The 23,277-nt window shown below is 37.3% G+C and overlaps 2 protein-coding genes and 1 pseudogene across 2 annotated transcripts; 1 reads left to right on the top strand and 2 right to left on the bottom strand.

Annotated features, from left to right (window-relative positions):
• Window positions 1-6: 6 nt before the first annotated feature.
• On the bottom strand, window positions 7-1,099 carry LOC120155483 (F-box protein At1g30200-like). Its single transcript, XM_039167032.1, has one exon. The coding sequence runs from the start codon at window positions 1,048-1,050 to the stop codon at window positions 22-24; it is 1,029 nt and encodes a 342-aa protein (XP_039022963.1). The 5' UTR covers window positions 1,051-1,099; the 3' UTR covers window positions 7-21.
• Window positions 1,100-8,555: 7,456 nt separating this feature from the next.
• On the top strand, window positions 8,556-16,738 carry LOC120155480 (annotated as a pseudogene).
• A 990-nt stretch (window positions 16,739-17,728) lies between these two features.
• LOC120155479 lies at window positions 17,729-21,731 on the bottom strand. Its single transcript, XM_039167029.1, has 8 exons — window positions 21,589-21,731; window positions 21,252-21,299; window positions 20,859-20,928; window positions 20,027-20,117; window positions 19,883-19,944; window positions 18,769-19,070; window positions 18,538-18,688; window positions 17,729-18,021 (listed from the first exon to the last, which is right to left on the bottom strand). Exons 2-8 carry the CDS (start codon window positions 21,297-21,299, stop codon window positions 17,831-17,833), a joined length of 915 nt encoding a protein of 304 aa, XP_039022960.1. The 5' UTR covers window positions 21,589-21,731; the 3' UTR covers window positions 17,729-17,830.
• Between the last annotated feature and the right edge of the window lie 1,546 nt (window positions 21,732-23,277).

Here is a 23,277-nt window from a genome sequence, read left to right as displayed (position 1 = left end):
AAGACATCTACTTGAACCAAGTCAAAAGGAACTCACTGTCATCAAATAACTCTTCTTCACTTTGATCATCTCCCTCACAGCTTCACTAAATGGCTTCTCATTTCCCACCAATGGATCACCCTCATCGTTTTCAATCATCCCATCTATAACGGGTTTGATAAAGGCAAGCGTTGCCCCTTTCATCACATATCCTGATTCCGGTAACTCAAGCACCGGCAAATACCACAGCTTCATGTTCAATTCCGGTACCGGACTCCTCTCCATCGACGATAACGATGATTCTCGTTGTAATAAGCTCATTGAGTTCCTCATCTCAACAAGCTCCTCCTTTCCCACACAAAACACCCCTTGCTTGTTTGCATCGGAAATCACCACTCTTTCAAGCAATGGGATGTTGGGATTATCAGCCATGATTCGCTTCAACAAACAATGCCTCGTCGATGCAGCTATCAAGCAAGAAATCGTCCATATCACTCTTGATTTCAGCTCGCCGTCGTTTAACACAGCTTCATCCATGGATTCCTCCCGCTCTTCCTTTTTAGAGCTTTTTTGAAACGATGTTGCCGCAACAATAACGCAAGTCTTCAAGTGGGTTCCAAAACCCGCTTTCCATTGAAGAAATGAAGCTCCGTTACTCGACCCGGCCAACTCACCATGATCACCAGGAAGCTCCAAATGCAACGATTTCATCTCCTTGAAAATCTTCAAGACCCCATTTTGCCGACAACAAGAGAGATCGAACAACGCCGTCGTTGACGTGGGGGGAGCCATGATTCGACGGAAACATCTGAGTGGTTTGAGGAATAAGTTGAGAAAAAGAAGTCTGAGAGATGTGTTTACATGTGAATTTGAAATGGAGCCGGAGTGTTTTAGAGGTGGGATGGAGATAAAAACGGTGTCGGTGAAGGGAACGAGGACGTTGAAACGCTTTGAGACCGAAAGGCAAACGGTGAGAGATTTGAGATGGTGCAATTTGTTGAAGATTAGAAGAAGAATAGCATCTGGGAGGCAATCAAAGTGAGCTGTTTCTTCTTCTTCTTTAGAACACATTTGGGTGTTGTACGAAAGAAATGAAGGTTTGGGAGAATGGTTTATACTTCATATGATTGTGGTGGTTTTTCTTCTGAAATAATAGATAAGTGTACGCGTTTTGACTGTGATTTTGCACACGCTTGTAAGGCAAGAACAGTTCGAGGCTTTCTTTGGGTTATTAATTATTTTTTTCTGAAAAAGTGGGTGGAGATTTGAAGCCGACCTTGTGCTTTTGTTTCAACTTTTGAAGGAAATTAATTGTCTTTAACGGCCCTAAAAGTGTAGAGCATTTAATGGCGTTCAGATTCAATTCGATCTAAAAATAATAATCGAAAATCGATCTAAAAAATCAATAACTGAAAAAAACTAAAATCGATTTAGTGTGTTTGATTTTTTTTAAACCGATCGGTTCAATTTCGGTTTAGAAATCCGAAGCCGAACCGAACCGATGTAATGGAATATTGAATTTACAAGCTTGAAACAAACTCATAAAAAGCCCCACAAAACTTAGATACATATTCAGTTTTCCTCGACACGCACATAATAATTTTGATCCAGATTCTAGTCATCGATGCCGATAAAAAATGGTGCAATAAATGATAATAGCAAAGAATGATAATATAGCCTTCCTGACGCGTGACAGATTTTGGGATAAGGCGTGATCCCTACACCGCGCTATACCTTCTTTACACACGTGTACATCATGTCAGCGTAAGACGCGCTCCTTACCTCACGTGGCATTAAATCAACGTAAAGTGCATTGTATGCACCTTTCTACAAAGAATGTTTGTTAAATCAAAAAATATAATCTAAACGATGTCTGATCGGTATCCGTTATCAAAAGGAACAATGAACCGAAAGCAACAATAAAACTTCCCATAATAGAGCCTGGGAACATAACACGCAACTTTGTGCCTAGGGATGATCGATCGTCCTTCTATCCTCCGTCGCCTGAGTTTCCACGCAGTTTGGGCTTTCCTCCACTCAGTAGTGACCCACCTCCCCGAACTATGTCGCTGCCGCCAGTGAGTGAGCTGCCTTGTTGCCAGATTTGGGATTAAACTGAAAGTGACATGCATGAAATGATTCGCCTCTTTTCCGAGCATCCCAGGTGAGCGCACTTATTTCAGAGAAATCCTCAACTTTGGAGATGATTTGTCCGAGCATCCCCTTCTACAATAATCTCTCGAAACCCCATCTCAGCTGCAAAGAGAAGCGCTTGGGTCACCGTCATAGCTTCTGCCATGAAAACAACTGTAATGTTCATGTTAAACCTTCGACATGCCCCGAGAATGAGGCCTTCACTATCCCGTACTACTATCTCTGATCATGCTTCATTTCTGTTTTGCATAAAACGAGCGTCAAAGTTGATCTTTACTTGGGGAAAGAGTGGAGGCTTCCACCGAACTCCTGTTGGAATCTGCTGACCGTTAAGCTGACTGTTTGTACTACCAAAGTCCGTACATTGAGATCGCACCAAGGTAACAATTTCTTCCGTACATGTTGCTTGACCTTGGTGTAATAATTTATCACGTGCAAACCGCAGAGCCTAGATTGCTACAAGAATTTATGGGTGTTTAGATTTTTTATTGTGCTGAAAAAGCAAGATAATCATTGAGTAAAATCTAACGTGCAAACATGAGCAGGCCAACGAAAACCAAGCTCCATCCAAATCTGTCTAGGAAGTGAACAATCCCTAGCAACATGTACATTAGTTTCTACTTCCATGGGGCACCTCGAGCACGTTGCGCTTTGGAGGACTCGTCTCTGATAGAGGTTTTGTTTTGTTGGAATGAAATTGAACACAAATTTCCAGAGCTGAAGTTTTATCTTCCTTTGATACGCACACTCCCATATAGCTTTCAACACAAAGCTCGTATGAGGAGGCTCGCTCCCTTCTTCCAGCAATAACTTATAAGCACTTCTGATTCTAAATACACCCGATTTTCCCCTCCCCAGATGCAGCGGTCTTCTTGATTAAAATGAGAGATAGGAATTCCATTTATTAAGTCAGCCTCGTCTTCATTAAATATTTGTCGAACTAACTCCTACTTCCAGGCCTTCGAGTCTTCGTCAATCAAATCTGGTACCCATTCAACTGAATCATGTCAAGCAGACTACTCTTTTAGGACTACCATATGGCAACCAATAATCGTTCCATATAGAGATAGATCTTCCATTACCAACTTTCCAACGCAGCCCCATTTCTAATAGTCTCCTAGCACTCCAAATACTCCTCAAGATGTAGGATAGCGCAGCTCCAAATTTGGAACTAAGGAAATTTCTTGAACGATAATACTTAGCTCGTAATAGGCAATTGACAAGCGAAGTGGGATGAACAAGCAACCTCCACCCTTGCTTTGCTAATAAGTCTATGTTGAACTTAGCCATATCCTGGAAACCCAATCCACCATCCTCTAACCTGCTCAACAACTACCACGAGCACCAATGAATGCCCGACTTCTGTTCAGACTTCTGCCACCAAAAACGTGCCTTATGCTCTCTAGCTCCTTGGAAAGAGTTTTAGGTAACAAAAACGGTTCATAGCATACATTGGGATTATTTGAAGAACTGATTTAATAAATACCTCCTTTCAACCTTGCGACAGCACTCTGATGCACCAGTTCCTAATGCAATTTCATAATTTTTCTCGTAGACTAGCAAAATCTCCTCTCTTGTTACGCCCCACTACTGTCGGAAGACCCAAAAAATGTTCTGGGTTCGTGGAAATTGAGACATCCAATACTCGTTGAATATCATTATGATTGTTGAATATCATTATGATTGTCTTCAATAATGTTAAATTTACAAAGATTGTTCTGAATAATACCTCTCTTATTAATGGATAGAAAATGTTACAAATATATACAACTCTAATCTAACTAATTAACTGTAAATTAGTTACAACTGAAAAACAGAAATAACAAATTTAGTTTCTTAACACTCCCCCTCAAGTTGGTGGGTAGAAGATATCCTTTACCCCCAACTTGGATACAAGATATTCATGTTGTTGCACTCCTAAAGCTTTGGTAAAAATGTATGCTAACTGCTCTGAAGAGGATACAAACTCTGTCTTGATGAGTCCTCCTTTTATTTTCTCCCTTATAAAATGACAGTCGATTTCTATGTGTTTGGTGCGCTCATGATAAACTGGATTCGCTGCAATCTGAAGGGCAGCCTTGTTATCACAATATAACTTGACTGGGTGTCTTTTTTCCAATCCAAGCTCACTGGCTAAACCATTCAACCATGTCAATTCTGTTGTTGTAGCAACCATGCTTCTGTATTCTGCTTCAGCAGATGATTTGGCTATAACGTTTTGCTTCTTAGACTTCCATGAAATCAATGAATTCCCAAGCTTAATACAAAAACCTGAAACATACCTTCTTGTAATAGGACAAGCAGTCCAGTCTGAATCACAATATGCTTTGAGTTCATAGCTGCTGTTTGAATCCATCAGAATCCCCTGTCCAGGACTCCCTTTTATATACCTCACTATCCTTAATTCAGAATGTAAATGAGATTCCTTAGGCTGTTGAATAAACTAGCTCAAGTAATGCACAACAAAGGTTATATCAGGTTTGGTATGTGTGAGGTAAATAAGTCTTCCAATAAGCCTTTGATAGATACTCTTGTCAACTAACAACACATCATTTTCAATACTTCCTTTTGTGCACAACTCATCATACTCTGTTGTAGTGAGCCTAACATTTTGCTCAAGATGAGTTCTTGCAGGTTTTGAACCACTCATTCCTGATTCCTCAATCAATTCAAGAGCATACTTGCACTGATTAACTAAGATTCATTCTTTCGACCTCATAATCTCAAGCCCCAAAAAATACTTTAGTTCACCAAGATCCTTCATCTTAAAACTTTTGTTCAAAAGAATCTTCAAATCATTAAGAATTAATTCAGAATTTAACCTATGAGAACCTATATGAGTGACAGTTTCAGTATGACCATTAGGCAAACGAACAAAACGGTGAACATGACATAAAACAGGAAATTGCAAGCTCTTGAATACAGACAAAATATGATCAGTTGCACCAGTATCTATAATCCAACGGACACAATAGTTACTGGAAGTAGGTAAATTACAACCAACAGTACCTGCAAGATTCGCACTGGAATCTAAGGTTGAACTTTTGCTCAGCAAACCCAAGATTTGATGATACTGCTCGGGAGTGAAAGAAGGCATTGCTGAAACGGTAGAGGAAACCATCGAGCCACTCTCAACATCTCCATTAACAGCAGGCATAGAGTTAACTGCCATGGCAGCCTGAGAAACTTTTTTTCTGTTGAATTTGAAGTCTGGTGGAAAGCCAATAAGTCGGTAACAACGATCGCGACTGTGGCCCTTGATTTTACAGTAGTCATACGTTACACTGAAACGTTTTCGTTCACTGCCTTTGGAAGCATTTGTGAACATCACAGAGGCTTCAATAGGCGAGACGGACAGTTGAGCTCGATGCAGCTCCTCCTGAATAATCATGGAGTAGGCTTGATTGACAGTAGGAAGGGGCTTCATGAGGAGAATTTGACTTCGAATAGCAGAATAAGTTTCATTGAGTCCCATCAGAAATTGGAACAATCGTTGTTGAGCCACAAGAATCGGATTCTGTTGAGCAGCCTCGCAATCACAAAAGGAGAAAGGAACAAGCGCCGTGTACTCGTCCCACAAAAGTTTAAGACGAGTAAAGTAAACGGAGATAGATGAGTCACCTTGTGCGAGCGTTGCAATTGAGCGGTGGAGAAAGAAAACCCTAGAGCCATCGATTTTTTCGAATCGCTCTTTGAGATCTTTCCAAACGGCTTCGACAGTCGAAGCAAACACGATGCCAACAGAGAGATCCTAGCTAACAGAGTTCAAGATCCACGAGAGCACGAGAGCATTGCAGCGCTCCCATTGAGACTGCAACAGACCTTCATAATTATCCCTTCGACAACTCCCTTCGACAAAGCCAAGCTTGTTCTTGGCGAGAAGCGCGATGCGCATGGACCTGCTCCACAAACTGTAATTCTCGACACCAGTAAGCTGTTGTGACACCAACTGAACTCCCGGCGTGTCTGACGGATGTAGAAAGAGGGGGTGATTTGAGTCAATCGTGAGTGCCATAATCCCTAAGAGAAAACGATTTGGGGAAGAGAAGAGAAACACTGGAACTGCTGAAAGAAAACGGGCCATAAAACTTAGCAAAGTATGGGCCAAACAGGAAACCCAAGAGAAAATAACCCAGAAACTGATACCATGTTAAATTTACAAAGATTGTTCTGAATAATACCTCTCTTATTAATGGATAGAAAATGTTACAAATATATACAACTCTAATCTAACTAATTAACTGTAAATTAGTTACAACTGAAAAATAGAAATAACAAATTTAGTTTCTTAACAAATAACATTGGAGCTGAAAAAATCCCAGACTTGTCCAGATTTACAACTTGGCCTGAACTCTCCTCATATATGGTTAACAGTCCTTTAATTCTTGAAGCCATTTGCAGTGTAGCCTCACCAAAAATAATGTTGTCATGGGCAAACAGAAGATGAGAGATAACTAACTGGAGCGTACCGATTTATTTGCACACCATTGAACTCCCCCTTGACATAGCACACCAGATTAAGGCAGACAATATGTTGACTCAATCAAATTAATCAATGAAATGGCAAGAGGGTGTAAATTGACAAATAAAAAATTGATGGAAGCTTTTTGAGAGAAAATGAAAAATTGGACACAAGCATGAAGTTTACGTCTACTACCTTAACTTCTATACTAAGGATTTCGACAAATTGACTAATTTGTTTAAACCTTTTAGGACAAGGTGTAACGTTACAACACACTTAAACTTGCACTCTAAAGTCTCAAGTGTACAACCCTTTTTAAGAAGAAATTACAAATAGCAAACATAGAAAAACCCTCACTAGGGATGCGTTTGCACAATTTTGGACTATCGCAACACGAAATGGAAAATCGCAATGCGAATTTCGACTATCGCAACGTGAATTTCGACTATCGCAACGCGAAATGAAAAATCGCAACGCGAATTTCGACTATCGCAACGCGAAATGGAAAATCGCAATGCGAATTTGGAAACTGAGTTGCGAAGTTGGAGTTCGCGTTGCGAATTTAAGATCGCGTTGCGATTTTGTTGGACATTTTGGCAAATCCAAAAAAAGTTGGTTAAAATCGTATATTATAAAATATTTTCGATCATTGAGGTTATTTTCTCTAACATATATACATTATATAAACATGTACACCAATAAAAATACATACAAAAGTACATAATTATATTATATTATATTATATTATATTATATTATATTATATTATATTATATTATATTATATTATATTATATTATATTATATTATATTATATTATATTATATTATATTATATTATATTATATTATATTATATTATATTATATTATATTATATTATATTATATTATATTATATTATATTATAATGGATGCATAAATGTAATGTAAATTATATATACATGTATCATAACAGTCATCATACATATATAATATATTATATATAATATATTATAGTTTTTTTAATTTGATCATTGAATGTTGTTTAATTTATAGTTTGTAACTATATAGTTTATAATTATACATAGTATATAAATATAAACTATATAATTTATATATAAACTATATAGTTTATATATAGTATATGTAGTTTATATATAGTATATATAGTTTTTATATATAAACTATATAGTTTTATATATAGTATATAAATATAAACAATATAATTTTTATATATTTATAAATAATATATAAATATAAAATATATTATTTATGCATAATTTATATACTATATGGTTTTTTGCATAGTATATAAATTTAAATTATATAATTTACATACTATATAGTTTGTACATAATATATAAATATAAACTAAATAGTTTATATATAAACTATACCATTTATATATAGTTTATATATATTATATTATATATATTATAATTGCTTCATTTTTTTAACTTTTGAAATTAATGTAATTTATTTTACAAAATTTTATTATCATTTTATAATTATTTTGATTTGATATATCTATGTTGTTTATTTATTTAAATTTTTATTTATGATTTTATATTTATTCAATTTAGTCCTTAAAATTATATTTGCATCTGAAATTGGCCCATAATTATTATTTATTTATATTTTTGTAATTGGCCCTTAACTTTTTAAATAGGTACAATTTAATACATTTTTATATTAATTTCAACTTCACATTTTAAAATTATTTTAATTTGATCCCTCATCAATGTTTGTTGTCTATTTTATTTAAATTTTGTTTGTTTGTTGTCTATTTTATTTAAATTTTGTTTGTCCTGAAACTCTTCTGTTTTATCCCCTCTCTCTTTTGTTCATACTTTACTTGAATCACATATTAGAATCTTGGGAACTTTTTATGTGCTTTGATTTTGGTTTTTGATCAATTTCAATATTTGCATGAAAGTTTGATGCTTTGTACTCGTTAGATAAAAGACCAACCCTTTTTGTGCCAATGTTCCAAGACGAATCATCGTCAGTAACATCGTCGTCGTTGTCGTCTCTGCAAGTTTTCTCCATGATGCCACTCTCACCGAGCTTGGGATCACCCTATCCATGGCTTAGAATATTGTTTTTTTGAAGGAATAAACCCTTATATTCCAATAGCATCATCAATTACAGCTTGCTTAATACAATCAGGTTCATCTAAATAGAACTAAACTGGATTGTTGTTCGATAAGACCCATTGAGCAAGAACATGGGCGACTCGATTAGCTTTCCTACATACATAGTGCACTTTAAGCGAAGGAAGGTTAACTAACATTTGTCTAGCCCCATTGAGCAACAATCCAATTGTAGAAATATCATGTGTCTTTCTCGTAACCTGATTTGACAACCTATAAACAATCGACATGGCATCTCCTTCGATAATGACGTTGTTCCACCCATTCTCAGAAGCCAAATGAATGCCCTCCATAAAAGCAACAACTTCTGTTGACTCGGCCAAGAACGGAAGATCAATCTTCTTAGCCAATCCCCCAATAACCATACCATATGAATCCCGAGCTACTATACCAACAGCCGCAACTCTAGACTCCTTACAATAAGCCCCATCAACATTAATTTTCACCTCATCCTGATCCGGCTTAATCCAACAACGCGGTCGTCGAAGAACAACATCTCCCCTTGTACCCCCAAACGCATTTGTAACAGTTTTGTACTCCCCAATCAAATTCGACGAGTTAATAATGATATCCCTATCCGATTGCAACTCCCCATTATGAACCATATTATTGTGCCGATTCCAAAGATTCCAAAGCAAAGCAAGAAAAAGATTGAAGCCTTCACAATTCAACTTTGACTGAGCATAAGACAACCACAAGAAAGAAGAATTCCCGCTCCAATAAATAATTTCAGGGGAAAGTCTCGACATCAAAAGAACCTTCTTAACTTTAGGGTAATCTTTAATCGCGTGCATAATCGATTCCAGCTCACACCGACAAAGAGGACAAACACCATCACCAAGATTTGCTTGTTTAATTTTAGATCCCACGGGAATGGCACCATGACAAATACGCCATCCAAAAATTCTAATTTTTGGGAGAACCTTTGCTTTAGCCACAGCGTTCCAAATACCAATCGTAACCATAGCCGGTCTATTTTGAATTTTCAACCAATTATAACCCAACTTCGCTGAGTAATACCCCGTACTGTGATGGCCCCATAACAATCTATCCCCCCTAATCGAAGCAATCAACATCTTAAGAACTTGCGAGGCATCCTCCGTATGAAGCACTCCAACCACCTTAGGTTTATCCCACCTAGCTCTCCTCGAAATCATAAAATCTGCAACTCTAACCGGTTGTTCTGCATGATCCATGTATCTCTCTCTCCACCGAATAGGACTAGCGTCCCCCCAATTGTCCTCAAACATACGAGCCTTGTTATCTATACCCACTCTCCTGAAAAAATCATCATTGAGAGCTTCTTTAGCCTTCATGAGACTCGCCTAAGCATAAGAATATTTAGTCCCAAGTTTTGCCTCAAAAAACGAAGAGCCCGTGAAGTATTTCGCTTTAAGAACCTTAAAAGCCAAAGACTATTCATCCTGTATCAATCTCCAAACCTGATTCTCGAGAAACGCAACATTAAATAATCAAAGGTCCCTAAACCCCATCCCTCTAAATTTTTTAGACTGACAAATCTTATCTCATGCAACCATCACCCATCCTCTAGAGTTTTGTTTCTCAGACCACCAAAAGGATCTAGCTTGTGACTTAATGTCATCAGTAACCCCCTCCGGTAGAAGATAGCATGTCATAGCATAAGCGGGAAGCGCCTGAACCACCGACTTGATGAAAACTTCTCATCCTCCAAAAGACAGTAGTCTCTTAGTCCACCCTTGAATCCTCTTCTCTGTCTTATCTCTGATAAAGTTGAAAGCCGCCCTTTTTCCTTTCCCCACAGCCAAAGGAAGTCCAAGGTAATTCCTCGGATCCGTGGCCTCAACAACACCTAACTCACTCAAAAAGGTCCTCCTATCCACAATAGGTTTATTCGGATTACTAAAACCCATCCGAAACATGACATCCAACAAAAAATCCCATTCCACTCTATCATACGCCTTTTCTATATCTAACTTAATAGCAGCGCCCTTATTAGGACCATTTTTAGACCCTTTAAGATAATGAAAAAGTTCATGAGCTACTAAAAAATTGTCAGAAATACGATGATCCGGAACAAAAGCACATTGGTTCTCAGCAACACAAGCATGCATCAATGGTTTAAGACGATTTACTATAGCTTTTGACACAACTTTGTAGATGACCGAGCATAAGCTAATCGGACTAAATTGCTTCATTAATTTCGGACTAGACACCTTAGGGATAAGAACAATAGTAGTACGATTAACATAATTGAAATCCATCGTACCATTCAAAAGGCTAAGACAAAGATTAACAAAATCACAACCAACGATATTCCAAAAAGATCAAAAAAATTGACCTGGAAGGCCATCAAACCCAGGGGCTTTCGAAGGATTAACTTGGGAAAAAGCAGTGGTAACCTCCTCAGCAGAAAAGTCTCGGTAAAGCATCTCGTTATCACATGGTGAAACACATCGATCAATGGCTTGAAGGATCTCCTCGTCGGGGGTCGCTTCAGAAGAACGAAAGAGAGAGGCAAAGTAGCTCGAAGCAACACCAAAAATGTCCTCCAACCTATCACACCAAACTCCTCCCTCACTTTCCAACCCCTCAATCCAAATCTTTTTGCGCCGCCCATTAGCTCTTGCATGAAAAAATGAAGAATTATGATCACCATCCTTAAGTCACGCAACTCGAGATCTTTAAAGCCAAAACATCTCATCTTTATCCATCACCTCCTTAAGATCCGCCATAGCTTTTCTTCGAATTTCACACACCTCGTCCGTGATCGGGCTCGAATCAATCCTAAGGATAGATCCCCTTAAACGCTTCTCATCTCTCTTGGCTTTACTTCTTCTCAATCGCTGTCAATCTCCTAACGTAGACCCAATCATCCCCACTTTGACAGAGAAAGAATCTTCGTTATTCTCCCAAACCCGATGCACAAGAAAGAATCTTTTGTTCTCTCAAACCCGATGCACAATATCCTGACATTGATCTTCATTAGCCTAACACGCGTCAAATTTGAAGTAATCCCTCCTAGGCGAGCTGATAGTAGTAGCACCCTCCAAACTCAACAAAATCGTCGAATGATTGAACGATGCCATCGGGACCGTGTCCACAAAACACTCCGGGAACAAAAGTCTCCAATCAATCTTCGCAGCATATCTATCAATTCTCTCGCGCACAAACGTCTTAGCGCGGGTACCTCTAGCCCAAGAAAACCACCCACTCCTAGGTCTAATGTCCCACACATCTGCATCACGAAGACATCGCTGGAACTCCTCCATATGAACCCTCACCGATTTCCTTCCTCCTCTCTTCTCGTTCGCTTGAATAATTTCATTAAATCACCTCCCAAGAACCAAGGAAGAGAAGAGGTAGAGGCCAATTGAGAAATCATCTCCCAGTTGTGCTTTTTATCCGACCACCCATTGCGCCCATAAAACCCCATAAACCAGAATTTTTTCTTCTTCCAAAAAACCTCCACATCAATATGCAGATTAGAGAAACTCTGGAGCGAAACATCTAAACCCTCCTTCCAAAACATCATTAATCCTACACAGTGTTCCGATCTTTCCACTGAAAAATAGCCAAACATCTTTGTAGCCAATCTAATAGCCTCCGTTTTATTTTTCGCAACTTTGTTTCAGAAACAAAAACCAACATCGGGTCCTTTTCGGAGATCATTCTCCTAAGCTCCCAAACTGTCGCAGGGTTCCCAAGCCCTCGACAGTTCCAACATATTATCGTCATGGCTCCTGGCGAGGATGAGCCTCAGCCATCGCCATTAAAATAATATCCCCTGCACATTCCTCCGGAATCTCACTAGGGTCCTCCTCCTCACTAGTACCCACTTTCGAGTTCAAAGTGGAGTCCGAAATATGCACCACTTGACAATTGACTCGCTTAATTTTCCGCTTTCCCTTACTCGTCTCCCCATTCTTCCTCTTTCTCGAACTAATAGAACCAACCTCGGCCCTCACGCTGGTATCTTGTTTCGATAGTTGCTCCTCTAATAACAATCGGTTACGTGCAATGAAAACCTCCAGGAATGTTCACGGGAGGGAGCTATCTGGACCAGTTGGGTCGGTCGGGTTCGAATCATCCTCACGGTTGGAGCTGGTCGAGTGCAACAAGTCATATCCTGGCATCCACGGTCTTCCTAGGGGAGACCTAGTACCCCGATCCGAGAGAGGACTATTCGTCGAGCTAGTCAATGACTTTCCAATAGTCTCCCCTTCAGCATAGATAATCCCTTCTCTTCTTATGGTGCTACTTTCAACAGGATTCTTGATAGGAGACACTCTAAGCCATTCCCCAAATTGTAGAGGCTGCTGCAGTTGCTCCGAGAATCCCGGACATTCCGTAAGTACATGTCCAATAATGCCGCACCTATGGTAAAATGAAGGCAGTCGTTCGTACTTTAGCAGACACTTCCTCGGTTCTCCATTTGCGAGCACTCCCATCTTAGCACATCTTCGTAACGGTTTAGAACAGTCAATCTCCACCCTAACATGAAGGTAATCGCCCATTCTTCCCTCTCCAGATCTTGTATCAGTAGCAATAATGTTCCCAATTCTATTTTCAATCTTCTCCGCTATCTCAACTTTCATGTACCCCAAAGGGAGCTCAAAAATTCTCACCCACACTCCAAGGGGCCGGAAATCAAATTCTTCCAAACTCAAATTAGGATCAAAGTGGGCAATGGCCAAAAGAGTTTCTTCAAAACTCCAAGGGGTGCGTTTCAAAATGGCCTGCTTATCTGATAGCGTCTTGAACTTAAAGAGGAACATATTATCCTTCAAAATGCATGAGTCCAAGAGTCTAGCATGGCCCCAAATCAATCGAAAGACTCGCAATACCACCTCGCTATCAATTCTCTGGTAGCCAATTATCCTCGCTATGATCCACTTATTCATTTCCGTCACATCATCTTCAGTAATGACTCGTGGTGGAGAAATGTCCTCCGACTCCTCCTCAGTGAATTTCAAGTGCTTCATCAAATCCGCTACCTCCTCCGACATTATGCTAGACAAATGAGTAATTGAAGACGAGAGCAACAGAACACTCTTCCACTCTTTTTTGATAGCCAACGCAATAGAAGTACCACTTCGAAATATAAAGACAAAGTTTGAATGGTTTCTTTTGACAATGTGTGAAAACCAACACTTCCTTCCTTCACTTAATCTTTTTCCCCTATCACAACAAGCAACCCCACCTACACTACTATGTGAAACTCGATGTGATTTCACCCACTTACAACACTTGCCCACCCTAGGTACTATCTTATCAATAGGATATCTCTTCCTATTCTCTCCCCTTAGTCTCTTATCCCATACCCGAATGATAGCCTTACCCTCTTGACAATAGCCACTCCGATGTGACCTTCTCCTCTTACACCCTTTGCCTACTCCACATAGGCTATTAAAAAATCTCTCCAAAATGATACTACTATTAAATAAATATAAATGCACCATTTCCCCAAAAACAACCATTATCTCATATAATTTACAGCAACTATGTCTGTCCGAACAGTGTTCGTAGTAGCTGGCTGCACTGTAGCAGCCGCAATTTTCCACTTCCTCTACCAGGTCTGTCTCTGGCCTTCCATCCCATGCGTGCTCCCTGCCAGTCCCACCTGCTATCTGCATCGAGCAGTATAACACGTGAACTAGCCCCCTGCCAATTACACCCGCTATCCGCACCAAGCAGAACATTAAATATCCCAGTCCCATCCCGTGTTGACAGACGACTCCCCGCTGAACATTCTACTTCTATTGAGGTAAGTGATAGAGTATCCTTCCCCCACGCCTAGACCTCATGTCATACAAAGATCTTCTTAGAAATTTCTATAATGAGAATTTCCAATGAAATCCCCATTCCCAATCTAATCTCATAGACTTGATGGAGTTCTGACTTGACACTTTAATCACCCATTTCTAGATTTTCCTTGATTGAATATTTCTTCTATAGTGACTTAGTTCAATCACAAACCAAACCACACTTTCTCCCTTAACTTCTTGTTGAACATAACCGAACCACCCCGAAACCTAATTGTAATTCCGAACAGTAACTGTAGAAATCATGTGGCATCCTCTAGTCACTCCAACAACACCCCAACTATTTTTGGGAGCCTGACTCCAGTCATCTTCTTCAAACTCTTTATCTGAACTGACTGAAATTTCCGGCACCGAACTCCTCCCTAAAACTTTATCTGTAGCTAGTTTTCCCATAACTTTCATACTTCCAGACCATTCCCAATCCCTATACCTCACTTCATCTCCTTCCTCGAGAACCACCTTTCCATCCATCCAATCTTGAAAGTTCTCTAAAGCTATCATCCCTCTCTCTTCATCATTCCATCGGCAACTTCCCTTAAGAAGATCCTGCAAGACATAAAACATGATTGATAAACTACAATGATAACAAAAAAAGCTTTTACCTTCAACATCTTTTGCTGAAGACGAACACCGAGAATGACTCAAGAATTTAGAATAGCAATCAAATCCTAATGAACTAAGATTTTGACAGCTAAACAACCGGATTTTAAGAAACCTTAACCGTTTTGAGCTCCAAAAATGGAGCTCGACAACCGGGGGACCATGAGAAACCATGGAAGAAACCTTTGAGACCAACCAAAGACCCAACTCGAAGAAGAAACCTAGAGAGAAGGGAGAGCAAATTCTCTCTCTACTACCGCCACCAGTAGACATTGAAATGTCTGAGCTTAGAATATTGAAATGTGAAGAAAGGGGTTTATATTTGATCCATTTGTTGCTCACGTGTGCTAATCATGTTGCAAATGGTAGCCTTGAAAATGCCAACATTGCACTCAAGCAAATATCCCGACTCGCATCGCCGGACGGTGATTTTATGCAGCGAATGGCCGCATATTTTATGCAGGCACTTGCTGATCGAATCCTCAAAGCCTGGCCTGGTCTTCATATGGCCCTCAATTCCACGAGGATAGCTTTGGTTTCCGAAGAAATCATTGTCCGGAAGCTGTTCTTTCAGTTGTTCCCCTTCTTGAAGGTGGCCTTTGTGCGTACAAACCAAGCCGTGAACGAGGCGATGGAAGGCGAAAAGATGGTTCATATAATCTATCTTAATGCGGTCGAGCCTGCGCCGTGGGTTGCGCTTGCGCTTATTCAAGCCTTGAGTGCTAGGCCTGAAGGGCCGCCTCATTTGAGGATTACTGGCATTCATCAACAGAAACAAGTGTTGGATCAAATGGCTCATAGATTGACTGAAGAAGCTGAGAAATTGGACCTCCCGTTCCAGTTCAATCCGGTTGTTAGCAAATTAGAGAATCTCGACGTCGAAAAATTGCGAGTTAAAACCGGGGAGGCTCTGTTCTCCAGCTGCATTTGTTTTTGGCCTCCGATGATGAACTCCATCGAAAGAAATCACCATTAGGATCGAAGAATTCGAATGGAGTTCACTTGCAAAGAACACTCCAGATGAACCAGGGCACATTATGAGAGTTGCTTGAAAAAGACACAATTAATGGATATAGTCCTAGTCCCGATTCGGCTTCATCATCACCGGCACCGCTATCTTCGACCGGTTCGGTGAAGGTAGATAGCTTCCAAAATGCATTGTGGGGTTTGTCACCGAAACTGATGGTGGTAACAGAACAAGATTCTAATCATAATGGATCGACTCTAATGGAGATACTATTAGAATCTCTTTACTCTTATGCAGCATTGTTCGATTGTTCGGAGTCCACGGTCTCGAGAACATCTCCGGAGAGACTCAAGGTGAAAAAGATGCTATTCGGAGAGGAAATAAAGAACATAATAGCTTGCGAGGGAGCCGAGAGGAAGGAGAGACATGAAAAGCTCGAAAAGTGGATACAAAGGCTTGATTTGGCCGGTTTAGGAAACGTCCCTCTGAGTTACTATGGCATGTTGCACGCGAGGAGATTGCTGCAGGGGTATAACTGTGATGGGTATAAAATAAAGGAGGAGAACGGTTGGGTCGGAATTTGCTGGCAAGGTCGACGGCTGTTTTCGGTATCGGCTTGGAGGTGTAGGAAGTAAAGTATGGTAAAAAAAACTAGTAGTTTCAGTCCCTGGAATGAAATGGTTAAAGGTTTTTTAACTTTGGAATGCAATGTACAGTTGCTTATTTAGCTATCTCTGCATGTCTAAATGAAAAAGAGTAATGAGGTATGTGATCATACGGATTTAAACCCACACATGATTCCGTGTTATATTATTTCTATGCAACTTATACGCTGCTGCAAACTGGCTTCTTTTAGCATCAAGCCTTCTTCGTCAATGACATGAGTTGTTCGATCAAGTGTTCATTCCATTGATAATTTGAAACTATATATTGATATATCTAATTAATATTAAAATCATTAGATTATAAGGTCAAATGTATTTAACCGTAATTATTATGTTAAGTTAAATGTATAAATATTATTATATCGGTCTCATTGCACTTAGGCCTAAATGGAGCCCAAATAAAAAAATTAATAATTATTTTTATTTTGATTAATATGTGATAAGTACACAACACTATTTGTTTAAAGATAACTCTCAACCATTTAACATTAAACGTTCACAACCTGACATTTCTTGTGCTCGAACCACCGAGGTTGCTTGATTTGTATAATAAATTAATAATTAGATCATAAAAGACGGAGAACAACCTTTACCCTAAACCCTAAAAATAATTTGAAAGAAGTTACAGTCAGATGCCTGAAGTGAACAAAACACAAAGTTCAAAAATTAACTTGTAAAAAAGAGATTCTAAAGTGGTGAGGATGTGACTCTAATTTAGTAAAAATAACAAAAAAACAATAGATACACAGAAACAAGAAAAACAAAAATCAATCGCATTACTTAGTTAATGACCAAAACGACATCATTTTAATTTTTAGTTAAAATCTGACCAAAAATTCAAGTTCCAAACAAGGAAATAATCAATTTAGTAATTAAGAAACAATAATTAGTAATCAGCAATCCTGCAATTTTGAATGGTAAATGCCTAGAATAATCAATTTAGTTACTGACATGCAAAAACTTGTCAATAGGTTTAGTCGGTAATAATACGATAACTGTTTGTTATCACCAATGTTATACATATGTTCTTCACGTCTGGTTCAAAGACCAAGGAGAGAAAAGCTTGCCAGCTAGCAATGCAATTTGATTACACGAGTTAATCTCTCGAAGAAAATGGGGCACATATTTGTGCTGAACATAATGACATCCCTCATCCACTCTGGCGCCACCCTCTCAAATGTCCCTAACGACGATACCCGGTACACCAACTCAGCTTCCTCCCCGCCTCTTTTGTTTATCCATGTTAGGCTGAATGAGTAACCTGTTTCATTTATCCAGCGTCAAATAATGAAAGTCATTTCTTGTACGCAACAGCTAGTTCTTCAATAGGTGTGACTATCAGAAACACCAAGTACTTGTGGATGTATTTATTAAAATCTATATTAGTTCATGTATGCTTAATTTCTTTCTCATGCTTTTTATACGACTATAGTCCCTATCCATGTCCAAATAGATGTCGAACTCAAATGTCAAAAATTGATACTTCACAGAAAACATTAAAAAAAAACTTCAGATAAAAGGGTTGAAGGTTTGGACCTCATATTCTATAAATCCAACCATTTTAAGTGAAACAGACTTTATTTCTGCAATTGCTTTATATCAATGCGGTTCGCAGAAATAATCTTCAAAATTTTCTGATCTTAAATCACATTACAGATGTTACCACTTAACAAATCAACAACATACCAACTTTAAGGGGGAAATACCTGGAACTAGAAATGAAAGATGGAAATACTGAATTTAATGAGATTACTATGATTCTCAAGTTAAGAATTACCGCTTGATTGATGCAGAGCTGAAATGCATAGTCCTTCAGTTTGGTTAACGGTGGATATTTTCATACCCACTAAGCACTCGATAAGAGCTTGAAGCAGACAAGTTCCACGATCAGTGGCATTTTCACTTATACTGCCTTTACAGCATTCTGGCTGCATAATCATCCAAATAGTTAGTAAAGATGTAGAAACTCACATCTGTTGAGTAAACAGATGATTAATTGAGAATATACCAGCCGAACATGTGAAAGAGCCTCATAGGACAAAGCTTTCTCAGGAAGGTCTTCTGTCAAAGCACATGATGTGGTAACTTTACCATTAGCTGAATCAGGAGTAACGATGCTATCTTTGGTCTCAGCAGCTGATTTCCTGCTACGCTTTCTTGTCATCATTCTAGTGTTGTTAGCAGAAACCCTTTCCGCCACAACTTGTTCACTTCTAGGAGAGACAGTTGGTATATTATCTCTATTGTCACCCTTAAAATGTCCCTCTTGATGATTTTGCAGCCTCGTAACTTCTTCAGAAAGTGCTTTATCTGTCATAAATTTTAGCATTCCGTTAAAAAAGGGCTATACACATGCTTGACACTAGAAAGTTAAAACATCCAACAAAGGCAAGTCTACACATTTATCTTATTATGTTTTCAAAGACACCACGTCCAAATTAAGATAATCCACTTTCGACTTCATATATGTCTAGTTAGTGATTGAGGTGTTCAAACAATAATTGACTTTGTATAAATGTCAAAATGGAAGATGTGGAGAGTAGAAAATTGTGAATATGCAATCTGATCACCACCATGATAACCATCATAAATGTCAAAATTATGATTTAACCTTTTAAAGTTATAGCAAGAGGGAAGGAAAAAGCGAGAGATCTATTATTAACCATGCTGAGTTAAGAAATATATAGCAATACTGAACAAATCAACATGCGCAGTTACCTTCTTCCAGTCCATCTAAGAATTAAGCATACAGTTTTTGTTCCATGCATTTTGGACAGGTGCAAGCCTCAACAATACAAGAACTAACTACCAACTTCAAAGGCAATGACATGTAAAACCTAAATTCATTTTTTACTCAGACAAAAACTTGAGCATAGAAATCCAGTTCTTTAACCAAAAGCATAATGCTGAGTTCTTTAGTCATGTAAACTGATACCAAATATTGTCATTTTCTTGTTCTTAGCCAGCAGACCTAACACCAGCATCAGTTTGTGTCTAGTTTCCTTGCAATAGCATATTCAACAAAGACAAAGCGAGAAGAAGGCCAAGAAAGTTAAGGAGCTGTTACATATATATTCTACATTGAAAGAAAGAGATGCAATCAACAACTGATTACTACTTACACTTCTGGCTCTCTTCAATCAAAAGCTTTTGGTAGTCTGCACATTGCTTGTCCTTGCTGGACCTGCATTATTACATTTGTGCAAAAGTTCAAGAAAGTAGACTCTGGCAACGTGTAAAGGCCAAATTGAATTAAAAATACTTACATTACAGAGGCCACTTCACTTCTCAACTCATTAACTTCAGCATTTAATTTGTCATTTTCACTCTTCAAGTGCTGTATCAACTCCTCTGCAGCTGTAACAAGAGAAAGCAAACAACTAAGCATTTTAGAGGGGTCCTAAATGATTGTTCAAGTTTGTTTAACTAGCAAATATAGCAACTAGAAAAATTGTCAAGTGCAAGATAGAACGTTAATGTTTGGTTCACTTAACTAGTAGAAGTTCAACAAGAATTTATAGAATCAAATGCAAGCCATTAACAAAGTTTGGTTCGTTCTACAGCCTCACATTCATGGTTATAACAATAAATTTATTGCGTTAACACACAACTACTAGAATGTCACATATTCTTCACATCTAGAGCTTAGGCCTTAAATATTGGTTCAAGTATCAGAGCAAGGTTACGTAGAAATCTATAGCATCTAGTTTCTACCATTACCATCAAAACAAATTTCAAAATGCTATAGCCACAACCATATTCCACAAAACGCAAAAGCATCCTGCTTCCATTTTAAAGCTTTTCATAATGACAAACTATCAGTCATGAGATCAGCCCAACCATTAAGCATTCAACCTCAAGATAAAATGATTTTGAATTATAAAACACATTATTTTACCTTACATTTCATAAGGAAGGTCCAAAATAATAACGTGTCTTTTATGCAAAATCAAGTGATAGTTATATTTTGTTATATTTCTATGATATATGCAAAATAAAAACAAAAGAGAAAACAAAAACAAAGAGATGATTTTGAGATTCACATAAAATATGAAGACAGATAAAAAATCAGTAATTCTAGAGTGATGATATACTGACCACGCACATAATTCAAGAATTTCTCTTCTTGATCTCTATGTATGTCATCCATTTCAGACAGTTTTCTCTTCTGAAAAAGGAATGGAAATAAAAATCATAATAAGGGAGTAGACATAAAGCTACATTTGCTTCTCAACGGATGAAAAAGGGGGAAAAACGAAAATTCCATTTTAATCAAACTAACAAGAAATCGGATACACCTTGCAGATGAATTTTATTCCACTTTGACGGGAAAAAGAAACTAAACATTTTGCTCTTTTCATCAGTTTTGTTGGCAACCAAACTTATAAAGAAATAAATTGCATGATAGATCTACAAAGGAAGTGTGGGGAAGTGGAAATCTAAAATTATCATCAAAAATAAAATTTTAGGGGGAAAGAGGAGTTGCGATACCTTGAGTTTGTCATATTTATCGTACAGTTTTGCATATAAAGACTCCATCTGCAAAACAATTGGATTAACTAAAAAATCTGTGATTGTGGAATCCGAACTCAAGTGCCTAAAGAAACCCTTGCTTTCGTGTTCAAAATCGATATATACAAGAACCGAATCGGTAAAAGGCGGAAACAAAATTAAGCGTCGTAAAGCGGAAAAGATAAGAATCCCTTCCTCTTCGTTGAGTTTTCTATGCAAGCAAGCAGAAATTAACGAGTAGTCTGAGAAAACAAAAGGCGATGATGATGTTATGAAAAATTAATTAAGACTTAGAGAAGAGAAAGAATTGTTTAACTTTAACCCCCTGTTTGGTAGCCTGGGAAATGCGGGAAAATGGAATTTCAAAAAATCCAGGAAACTAAGCTCTCTCTTGGTCGGCCACTGCACTTGACTTGCTGAAGAGCGAAGCTGAAGCGTAAAAGTGAAAACGATGGGAGATTTTTCAAATTTATGTGCAAAATGAAATTAATTTATTTTTTTGAATAATTTTAAATTAAATTTTTAACATTTACACATTTTCATTAATTAATTCTATTTTTTTATCAGTTTATCAAATTCAATTTCTCTCTCGTTCTAATACCTCAATTTATCAACAACAAAAAATAATACCTCAATTAGTATTGGGTAAACTACATATGTAGTTTCTAAACTTGTTCTTTTTGATACCTAAACTTTATTTATTTCAAAACTATACATGTTTAATTTTTTCATTTAATACCATTCATTAAAACTGGTAAATTACATTATTCATTACTCAATATCTTCTTCTCTTATTTGGTCAGTAAAATTTAAAAAAATTCAATTTAACTATTTAACTTTCAAATTGCTCTTTTTTTAATCACTCTAATTTATTTTATTAATAATTTTTGTGATATGAAATTTTTATTCATATATAATTTAAATTAGAAAAATAAATTTAAAAGTTAGATTAATTTAATTATGATTAATTTAAAAGTTAAGTAATTAAATTTAAAAAAATAAAATTTAATGATAAATATAGGAGTGAAAATATATTTTAGTGATGAATGATGCAATTCACCCATAAAAAGGTGTCATGTACGATAGTTTGGTTAAGTTTTTAACGGCGAGGGATCAAAAAAAAAACAAAAAGTAAATGTTAAGTATGATTTTAAAACAATGAAAGTTTAGGAACTAAAACAAAACTGATAGTTTAGGTGCTAGATATGTAGTTTACCCATTATTATTCTATCACATTTAATCTAATTTTGTAACAATATTAACAGAAAATTGAATTTGTGATACCTTAAACGTATAACGAACTTTAGTAATAATAATAATTTAAGCATTAAAGTAAATATATATATATATATATAATTCGAAATTAAAATAGAGTCATTTCATATTTACAAATGTTAAATCATATTTTATTTTTAAAATTGTAGTTTTGAAATAAATTATCTCTTTTATTTTTGTTGAAAAAAAAAACCAAATTATTATTTAAATTTTATAAAAAAAATAAAATATATATAGTGGTTATATCAGCCCATGAATATTGCCCATTAAGATTAAAGACCATTACTAAATAAATCAGCCCAATAGACCTTAAACATAAACAAAATATATAGTCACAAACAAAGGGGGCAATTGTTCAGTGTAAATGATTACAGGTGAAGTCTAATGTGGTTCCACTCATGTAGAGTGCTCATCATGCTAAAGCTATATTATCATCACTAATTATCACTATTTCGGGTTTAAATATTCAATTTTATATTTTATGTCTTGAAACTTGAGAGTGATATTATTTTATTAAAAAATGTAAACCATTTTTATTCGCAAAAATTCTTGGATAATGCTTCCCAGTTTTTTAATTCCCCAGATAATGCACCCTAGGAATTATTTCCCAGGATAGGTCATTTGCTATAATAAACGGTGAAGACTCGGGTATTACCATGCTTCTTCAACGCAATTCACATGCCTTCAGCAAACCTGCACTACCACTGTCATCCGTGCAGCACAGCTACCT

The sequence above is a fragment of the Hibiscus syriacus genome, unplaced genomic scaffold (genome assembly GCF_006381635.1).
Source record: "Hibiscus syriacus cultivar Baekdansim isolate YM2019G1 unplaced genomic scaffold, ASM638163v2 tig00111192_pilon, whole genome shotgun sequence".
NCBI classification, from domain to species: domain Eukaryota; kingdom Viridiplantae; phylum Streptophyta; class Magnoliopsida; order Malvales; family Malvaceae; genus Hibiscus; species Hibiscus syriacus.
This window is presented reverse-complemented; position numbering and strand designations above follow the sequence as displayed.